The sequence below is a fragment of the Euwallacea similis genome, chromosome 5, assembly GCF_039881205.1.
Source record: "Euwallacea similis isolate ESF13 chromosome 5, ESF131.1, whole genome shotgun sequence".
In the NCBI taxonomy this organism is placed as follows: domain Eukaryota; kingdom Metazoa; phylum Arthropoda; class Insecta; order Coleoptera; family Curculionidae; genus Euwallacea; species Euwallacea similis.
The window spans coordinates 2217354-2227273 of NC_089613.1; the positions used below are offsets into that span (position 1 = coordinate 2217354).

General features: G+C 33.9%; 3 protein-coding genes across 4 annotated transcripts; 1 reads left to right on the forward strand and 2 right to left on the reverse strand.

The window, feature by feature from the left end:
* Positions 1-84: 84 nt before the first annotated feature.
* On the reverse strand, positions 85-3311 carry Rpn3 (regulatory particle non-ATPase 3). The gene is made up of 6 exons (XM_066390142.1): positions 3055-3311; positions 1734-2090; positions 1298-1675; positions 618-937; positions 386-503; positions 85-321 (listed from the first exon to the last, which is right to left on the reverse strand). The coding sequence occupies exons 1-6, from the start codon at positions 3231-3233 to the stop codon at positions 201-203; spliced, it is 1473 nt and encodes a 490-aa protein (XP_066246239.1). The 5' UTR covers positions 3234-3311; the 3' UTR covers positions 85-200.
* A 554-nt stretch (positions 3312-3865) lies between these two features.
* Catsup (Catecholamines up) lies at positions 3866-6656 on the forward strand. Its single transcript, XM_066390225.1, has 5 exons — positions 3866-4242; positions 5174-5385; positions 5640-5826; positions 5877-6140; positions 6252-6656. The coding sequence occupies exons 1-5, from the start codon at positions 3930-3932 to the stop codon at positions 6467-6469; spliced, it is 1194 nt and encodes a 397-aa protein (XP_066246322.1). The 5' UTR covers positions 3866-3929; the 3' UTR covers positions 6470-6656.
* Positions 6657-6948: 292 nt separating this feature from the next.
* LOC136408876 (cysteine-rich secretory protein 2-like) lies at positions 6949-9811 on the reverse strand. Of its 2 annotated transcripts, XM_066390072.1 has the most exons (6): positions 9636-9811; positions 9087-9179; positions 8898-9034; positions 7791-7936; positions 7505-7729; positions 6949-7195 (listed from the first exon to the last, which is right to left on the reverse strand). In XM_066390072.1, exons 2-6 carry the CDS (start codon positions 9175-9177, stop codon positions 6952-6954), a joined length of 843 nt encoding a protein of 280 aa, XP_066246169.1. In that variant the 5' UTR covers positions 9178-9179; positions 9636-9811; the 3' UTR covers positions 6949-6951. The 2 variants fall into 2 exon arrangements, with proteins under 2 accessions (XP_066246169.1, XP_066246170.1); XM_066390073.1 differs by lacking the exon at positions 9636-9811 and having other exon boundaries at positions 9087-9244.
* Positions 9812-9920: the final 109 nt, after the last annotated feature.

Consider the following 9920-nt stretch of genomic DNA (forward strand, 5'->3'; position numbering starts at 1 on the left):
AAACCAATAAAGGCTTTTGATTAAAATGTAGTGGGTTGAGGACACTGTCATCGAAATTATATTTTTATTGACCATATATAATAATTTATTCAAGCAAAAACTTTATTCAGATTAAATATAGTACTCATAGATAATTTAAAGAAAAATTAAATGTTAAAATTCTTACATAACTCGGCGTATTAAATCACTAAAATTAACATCTACGGGAAACCATCGTCGTCTTCCTCTGCCATTTCTTTAGCTAATTCAAGATCCTGAGCTTCTCTTTCTCTCCGTTCTTCGGCGCTTTCAAGTTCTTTTCCGTAGGCTTTTGGAGGGTATCTAAAGAAGATAATTTGCATTTATTACATAGATGTTATATACGTTGAATAGGTATATGTATTACCTCATAGCTTTCACGCTCTGATTATGCAAGTCCAAGCAAAATGATATTCTCTGATGGAATGCCATTTGAGGTTCCTTGGTGCAGTAAATATCGGTACTTTCCTTACTTCTCATGTATCCTATAGAAAGTAAAATGGAGGGAAACACAATTTAGGGTATAAATTCATACAATATTATATACAAATTCAAACAATAAGCCAGAAAAGTCATGCTTTCAAGAATAAAACATTTACCTCCTTCAGGATCTAATGTGGCCTCAATGACCCCATCCCTTATAGCTTTGGCGACAATAAACTCGGCGTCTTCGGCAGAATCCAGTCCTAATTTCTTAGCAATGTCTTGAGGAGAAATTCTCGAATAAGATAACCCGATACTCCTAATCGCGGTTTTAATTACGTTATGTCGCAAACGCAGAATTAGAGTATAGGTGTGGTCTAATCTGAATTGGGGCCCGAAATTCTCCAGGACTTCGCCGAATCTATGGAGATTTCCCATGCGAACGGCCTGAGTTAGTTGGAAGTAAGGGCCCAAGGAGTGACGCATTGAAGCTTGTCTGAAGACAATGTACATTTTGCGTTAGGGTGTTTTGAAAAATTGAAAAAATTGGGACATACATATGACCTAACATGGTGGTTTTAGAGAAGAATAACGCTGTATATGAAAGAAAATGGAACACATTTTCAAAATATACTAAATAGACATTTATAATTATTAAAAATCTCACTATTGTTAAAAATTAAATTATCTAGCTTTAAAAGTCGTCTTATTAATTCTACACATCAATCCAATGCGCAACAAATAGTTCATCGAATTAATCCGTAAAGGAAATAGAAAATTTACCATTTTCATTTAAACCATACTAACTTAAAAGTAAAACCAATAAATGTGCAAATCAAATCTTAAAATATGTTACCTAAATATCTGCCTCTCAGGAATGTCCCCCAACAACAATTCTACCACCACCAACAGCTTCTGAACAGTTTGTCTGAATCCAACGGCAGTATTTTGAGGAGCCTTCCTCATAGCTTGCACTAAGTGTTTGTAGGCAACACTATATTCCAATCGAGCAGCCTTGATTCGACCCAGATAGTACAGAAATCTGGCCCATTCATTGTTGCTCGCCGTCTCTGGAAACACGCATTTGGATACCAACTTATCAGCTTGATCATACAGGGAATAATGAAGGTAATTCCTTAAAAGACAGTTGATTAAGACTGCCTGTCCTTCAAAATCGTTGCGAAGGGTAGCTGTACGTAGACGAGCATGGAGGAATGAGCGAATTTTATCCAATCTGAAAAAATTTTTTGTTCCAAAATTGATATTATTCTGGTTAACAACGCTAAACTGACTTATCGGTTAATTCTGCCACTCTTGAATGATAAAAGTAACATTTTGCAGCAATCAAGTCAATCGTCCTGCGATTTTGACTGGTAATTTTAGTCATCAGTGCTTGTGAGCATCGCACTGCCTCCTCCAGTTTGTTGGTGTCAATCAATCTTACAACAATAAGTAAATGGATGTAGGCATCAACTTCAGGCACTGGACTTTTTGTAGCCGAACGTGTTCGGCTTTGTGCGCTATCTATTTCACTGGTTGCTTCTTCCACAAATGTCAGGAGAGGTTCTCTTTCAGAGGCTGGATATACTTGGTTTATGAGACTGCGTAAGACCACTCCATTCACTTTTCTTCGGGTGTTTGGTAAACATCTAAAGTAAAACATAATTGAGAGAAATGGAATATATTGGGTTACTGCTTGGTGTAGCAGCACCATATTACTTTGAATGTAGTCCTTAAACAAAATGGCATGTTTGGAATATATATAGAATTGTGACATGCTCTTCATGACCAGGAGCTGAATCTTATACAGACTCCAGCCTATAAAATTCTTTTTTTTGTACATATTTACTTTTACATTCTTATAACTTTTCCTTTCCTATAGCTAGATATATTTCATCAAGAATTTTAGACTAATTATCAATGTAATTACTTGTTTTGAAATATGGCTTGGGGTATGATTTAAGTATTGCTTTTGATTTTCAATAAATTTGCTTTCGGCTAAAAAATTTAGTACATTAGTTTTCTACGAACTTTTCATTTAAGATTGATTTGCAACTCAATTTTTAATTACAAAATTCTTATTTCTCTAATTACTATTCACTTCATGGGTATAAGTATCTGGTAACCCTGGCATTCCAAAGTTGACTGAAATCAAGCAGCAGTGGCTCCAGAAATTACGTAGATTTTTAAAATTAAGTAATTACTAGCACCAGCTAGCACTGCTGTAATTACTAGCACTGCCACCCATGTTTCATGTTTTTAATTAATGAAAATGATATGTATGTAGGTAGTTTGTTGACAAATAAAGCATTTGGGGGAACAAGGTATATATGCCTTATTTTCATAACAAAACAAGACAGATATTTGCTTCAGAATATAAATATAGAATTTTGTAATTATAGAGACGCAAGTAACACTAAGTTTCATAGCTTTGTACATTTTAAATTTGGACCAAATGAATATCTCAGAGTTTACTGGCGATCAAGTCAACTTTTGGAAAGTCATGTGAAATACTTATGGTGCATATAATTTTAGGACAGAGTATCATATTGGGTAAAATCTTTCCTGTACATATTGAGTACCATTGTAGAAGCAATAAATGGCAGTTATTACCTTAAAACTCGTAGAATAAACCGATTTTCTTTGTTGGAAACTGCTTTCTCAATTTGTCTGGCATGTTCCCGGATCTCTTGCAAATTCTGCAAATCTGCGTCCTTCTTACTATCCCCAGCTTCGGGACCTGGCGGACTATCGGCGTTCTTCATTTCGACGTCGTTTTCAACTAAAACCATGATTTTATTTGAACTGGTACGAGATGAATTTGCAAAAAACTTTCACAACAAAACTTTTTTGGTTAATTCGATGAGTGTCAATGTCAAATTTTTGTTTTATCATGTAGCAACCAGGGTAAAAAATGACGTCATTATATGATTTGCTCATTAAATTGTACTAAACCTTCTGGTAGATAATGTACTTCTAGTAGATAATGTAGATATTAAAATCATGTAAAATGAAGTGGTATCCAAATATTTTTAGGATAGATACTTTAGAATAGGCATAGACATATATTTACCAATTAGTGTCCTAGTCTATCAGCACTAGCCTTGATTTTATTTATTTTTACATATCCAAATATTTAAAAATGAAAATAAAATATGTACATATATGTATATTAAATATCGTGTTTCTGACAATATTAGTTTCTAACTACTCATTGTCTTATTGCTTCATAGTCTTTAGTTTATGTAAAATTAAGATTTTTCATTTTTATTATCTTTCAGATTTGAAGGGGAAATACGCAATTTTTTCTTGTAATCTAGTTCAATTATATTTACCTCAATAACCGTAGATATTGACATATCTATTGTGACATCGCAAACGAGCCGATTGATTCTGTAAAAGAAAATATAACCTCTTTCGTTATCAAAATAATATAAAATTACCCATTTACTGTAAAAAAAAGCGGAATTTGAAAGTGATAACTTAAAATGATACTTTTTAAAAATATTCCTTTTTGTACTTTAGTTATAGTCTTTCTAGTGAGTCTAGTTTCGTGTCAACAGGGGCATAGTCATGGCTCAAATGGGCACCATCATCACGAAGAACACGATCATGTAGACCCAAATCCAGCATTTAAATATTCTAAAGCTGCGAACGAGGCAGCAAAAAAAATATCTCAGGATAATGCCAAAACTGCAGGCAAGGGTCAGGGCCCAGTTTGGGATACCAACGAATTGTGGCTGTATGCAATGGGATCCACATTAATAATCAGTGCTGCCCCATTTTTTATTTTGTTTCTGGGTAAGGTACAATATTATTTGATAAAATAATTGTAGGTATTATAATTAAAATAATAAATAAATTATTACACAAAAAGTTATGTACAAAAGGTAATAAATGTTGACTATTTGCATGTTTTAACCCAAATACTTAGCGTTACAAGTTGACACTTAGGAATACATTAATTATGTCCCCATGGAGGGAGCGATTATTATTCAAAATATTAAGCTGTTAACAAACTCTACTATTTTAGTCTTTAGGGTCCTTATACTACCTAGGTTGACTAATATAGATATGGAGTTAAATATAATACATGTGCTACCATATGAGCAAAACAACATTTCAAACATTTGATAGTATGTTCAAGTAGCATATATTTCAAAATGTTACATTAATTTGATGGGTCTCATTCTCTTATTTAAATTATGCATTATGAATTTGGTATTTATTGTAAGAAGTGAAAAATGGACAGTATACAAACTCAAGAAAATTCAGAATAGAGAACAGCAAGTTTTCAAACAAGAAGGTTGATAGATGCAGCTAAGAGAAATACTTGTATTCATATAAAGGTTTTTTCTGTTAAATATATTCTTTCACATATGCTATTTACATCACTATTACATCTGAGCTTGCCAACCATAAACAATCAAAGGGCTGTACAATATCCCAAAAATAGAAGTTTAAATGCATCTTTCATGGATTGAAAATCTGCCACATCCATATATTATTGGGAGGAAGTCTAAACTAACACCTGAGCAGTGTTTGGTGCCTATCAAAAAAAGTGTTATTCCATTCTATTGCTACAAACTTAAACAAAATAACTTTTCTGATTATATCTTGGTCACAAGTTGGTTGGTTCTGTCACTGAATGCCCAGTATATTAAACATCTTTAACATATTTGTACTATTCATATCCATTTTTAGACTTGCATAATTGAATGCTTCTTTTCAGTTCCACTTGATAGTGCAGATAAAGATGCCCCTTTACTGAAAATCTTACTGGCTTTTGCATCAGGTGGACTCCTTGGAGATGCTTTCTTGCATTTAATACCACATGCCGCTTTGGCTGTAGAAAGTTCTGAAGGTGCAGAGGGTGTTCATGGACATGGACATAGCCATGTGCATAGAGAAGGAGAGGGAGAAGAGCATACACATGATATGTCTGTAAGTCAAGTTATTAGTTTGATTCTAGACTATAGGGATGTTTTTTTTTTTATTTTGACTGAGAAATGTCCCCTTAAATTTGCATGGTTAGGAAACAATTTGCATCATAAAAGTAGTGTATTTAAAAATACTTTTAAATTAAACAGTCAATAACTGGCTCCATCTCTGTCTTATTGTTTAATAGTTCTGATGTATGTTCACAAATTACAAAAAGATTCACTCATGGAGCATTATTGGCTATGTGTTGTTACTAGGTGGGACTTTGGGTTCTTGCTGGCATTGTGGCATTTTTGGTGGTTGAAAAAGGGGTGAGGATTATTAAAGGACGGCATGGTCATGGTCACAGTCATACCACAAGTAAACCGAAGGCAACTGAGAAAAAAGATTCTACTAACAAAAAGGACAAGAGCAGGGACAAAGATGAGAAGACCTCATCTAAAGGTAATGGTTAGTAATATTCTAATTTTACATTTTAAAAGTTTCCTCGGTAGCTGTCGAAGAGAAACCCCAGGAAGACATAAAAGTGGCAGGGTACCTCAATTTAGCAGCAGACTTTAGTCACAATTTCACAGATGGTCTGGCAATAGGTTCCTCGTACCTCGCCGGCAACACTGTGGGGATTGTGACAACGATCACTATCTTGTTACATGAGGTACCGCATGAAATTGGTGATTACGCAATTTTGCTGCAAAGTGGAGTATCCCGGAAAAATGCCATGTTGCTCCAATTGACAACGGCCTTAGGAGCCCTTGCAGGTAAAATTGATTTAAACATGATGTGAATATTTTAATTGGTTTTACTGGAGTTTGTAAATTGTATGTTAGGTACTTTTAATAACACTTAAACCAAATTCATATTTATTTCAGGAACAGCAATTTCCTTGCTTGCGCAAAATAGTGCAGGTGTTTTGGCAGCCGCCTGGATTCTTCCCTTTACTGCAGGCGGATTCATTTATATTGCCTTAGTGTCTGTGATACCAGAATTGTTGGATGAAGAGAATCCTACTTTCAAACAAACAATTCTACAAATTTTTTCTATGTTGCTTGGTGTGGGAATGATGGTTTTGGTGGCTGAATTTGAGTGACAAGTTCATGAAAGTGGTAGTTATAAGAAAAATATTCCCATTTCTGTGGTAAAGCTCCTTATAAATTTATTGTTTACTTAAAGTGTATTTTAGTTTTGAGTAAGTGAAGAGATTGTTGTATGTTTTAATTATAATTTTTTCGTAATTTTTATTACAATATATGATCACATTTGCTTTGTTTTTACAAGTTTTTTTCTTTCTGAATTAACCTGAACTAACCGAATATAAGGTGGCGTAGCTCTACACAGGGCGTTCTAAATAAAACAAATTTTATTGGGATTATGGAAACGGATTAAGATACCAAACAGCTAAAAAAACAGTTCTGTGTCCAAATCGGTTTTATAGTAGTGCAATAACAAATTGCCTTGTTGGGAACCCTCACAGGTTGCGTTAATAAGATGCACATAGAAGATTCTGAACTAGCTTTAAATCTAATATCTCACCTCAACAATAACATATTTTTTTAATAAAAGGCATAATTTTTAATCATAAATTTTATTACCACAAGTACAAGTGGCCTTGCAAAACTCAATCCGCATTTTTCCCTTGGGAGTATTAGTCCGACACAACCATATCGGATGACTTGCATACAACTGCTTGCAGTTCGCCCAGATATCCGAAACGTTGCAGGAATTTAGACAAAGTTTCTTGCTGCAATGCTTCTTACACGAACTACATGGGTTACCCAGTTTGTAAGGATGGGAAGCTTTACCAGGCCGATTACCGCTGAAATAAATTGTTTTTTTTTTCATAAGACCAATAAGTTAGAAGTACCTAAATCATTGTGTCATGCACCGATTGCAGATGATTTTCCCAACCAATGACAAATATAATGAAATTCAAAGATTAGCATATAAGACTGAAGTTAAGAAAGCCGCAAGAAAAACCGTTTCATAATAGACGTCTTTACTGGAGCTTGACATGATTACAATGCACTGTTGAACTTCTTTTATACATATGTAACTATTGTTATGAAGTTACATGTATATCTAGTCAGCATATACATACGTAAAGAAGTAGAATGGAATAACTTACATAGGGCAGTAATTGCAAACATAGTTATAGAAATCCCTCACTCTTTCTTCAGGGTAGTTTTCCCTCATATACTGCGTCTTATGTTGACACTTTGAGAGACCGCAACCCACCTCATGACTGCTAGCCCATACCAACTGGGTATAATGACCCACTAAGGTCATATTATTTTTACCTCCATATTTAAAGGCATTTTTCTCTAACCACCAGGTTTCTATTGCAAAAAGCCTGAAAAAACAAAGCAACTATTTGAGTTCTCGAGAGAGTTTACATTTGAAAATTAATTTACCAGGGTACTTTGGTACTTGCGATAAATATGTTTTGGCCACAAGATCCATAGTGCGGTTCATGACGCCCTAATGATGTGTCGTGCACTAAAAACTGACACTTTTCTGCCCATTTTTGTGCTGCTTTAGCAGCCCCTTTATGCCATTTCTAGAGGGAATAGGACAATGAAAATTCTATGTATACTACTAATGTATACTATATCCCGAAACCTCGATTTAGCTAATCCCTAGGAAGTTTTATTGTTGTTAAAAATTTCAAGACAATGTAAATCCTGGGATTTTCGAGATAAAAAAAAAATCGGTAATTTGTTCGTTAGTATACAGAGTGTTTGAAGAGGAGATGTACCAAGTTCAATATGTTATTCTACATTTAGTTCTAAGAAAAAAAGTTTCCATTAACTTAAGTTTAGAAAGGTAAAGAAGAACACGTCGTTAAAACATTTTTTGCAATGAAAGTAAATAAAGTTTATAAGCAGTGACGTGCATACTATAAATTGCTACAATTAAATAGACAAAAAAAAAATTAGATGCCGCTGTTTTTTTGAACACGATTTTATGATTTTTTGAATCCCCAATCATTTTACTAAAACAAAGGTCTCTTAAAGATTTATTGTAAAGTGTATTGTTTATTTAGAAATGATGTTGATAATAAATTGCGTTATTTCTCGAAAACGACGCACTTTACGATAACTCCTTAAGAGACTTTTGTTTTAATAATGTGATGGGGAATTTAAAAAATCAGGAAATCGTATTCAAAAAACAGTGGTGTCCCTTTTTTTGTCCTTTTAATTGTAGTAATTAATAGTGCGCACACCGCTCTTTACAGATTTTATTTATTTTCATGGCAAAAGATGTCTTTTAATGATGTGTTCTCGTCTGCCTTTCCGGGTTTATGTTTATAAGAACTTTTTTCCTTAAAATTAAATCTAGCATAACATATTGAAGCTTGTACATCTTCTCCTGAAACATCCTGTATTTAGGTTTTCAGCTCACAAACTACAATACAGGGAAACAAAAAAGTCTGGAACGTGAAAATGTCCAAAATTTTTATATGACTACCTACATTCGAAAATTGTTTCGGAACGATAATTTCTAATTTATGTACGTACCATTTTTAGCATATTGCTCGCTTTTGGCTCAACTTTAGACCGAAAAAAGTTGTGATACATCACTATTTTGGATTGCACCCTTGTTCGCTTGGGGGTGATGGCCTTAAAGGGGAGATTATCGCCCATTATCTTGGGTCCTAAAAAGACAAAACCGCGAATAGCATGAATTTGATTAAAGAAAAAACTTACGTCTGTTCGGGTCAAAGTGACTGAATTCTTCACTGATTGAAGCCACTGTGACTATTACTGTCACAATAAAATAGCAGTGATTTCCGGTCATCTCTAGAATCAAAACACTGTAGTAGATAGTTGTGTTAATATTATGTTTTTGCGAATTTCAGCATTTAATTTATCTGAATATGCAAATTTCCACAACGACCTTTTCTCCTTACACCTGAACTTAATTCAGATATACATGGTGTGCATGATTTATGTCACAGCGTTGTTGAGTTAAAAATGTTCCAAGTGTTTGTAATGAAACATCCGGTACAAAGAAGTGCAATGCATGCTCTTAAATTATAGTTTATTATGTAAAAGTAATTTCTTTTATTCATTCGTGTGTCTCAATCAGAAGTTTTGATGGTTCCGCGTTGCTAATTCAAAAAGTGGGTGTTCGAACGGTGATTTGTGTTAATTATGGCTAGAAGAAACATCGGTGTAATATGCTATATCAATGTATGTAAACGTTTATGTAAGATGTATGTAAATTTTGGATGATTCGAGCATTAATAAACTTACCGTTAAAATTTCCTTCCTATCATGGCTTTTGGACATCTGATTTGAGACCGTGCATGCTTACTGGGTACCTAGACGAACATTAAATATACTTTCTCATATTACGATAAAGTGCACACTGATTTTTGACCTATTTAAGCTTTAACTTCAATTTACTCTAATTGAACAAGACAGTTTTAGCCTCCATCGCTTCGTTTCTCTCTTTAACTAGTCTAACTATGCTGGATTTAAATTGCATATGACATAGTCCTTTAATGAATTTCCTGGCCTTGTGATTAAAACTTTCAA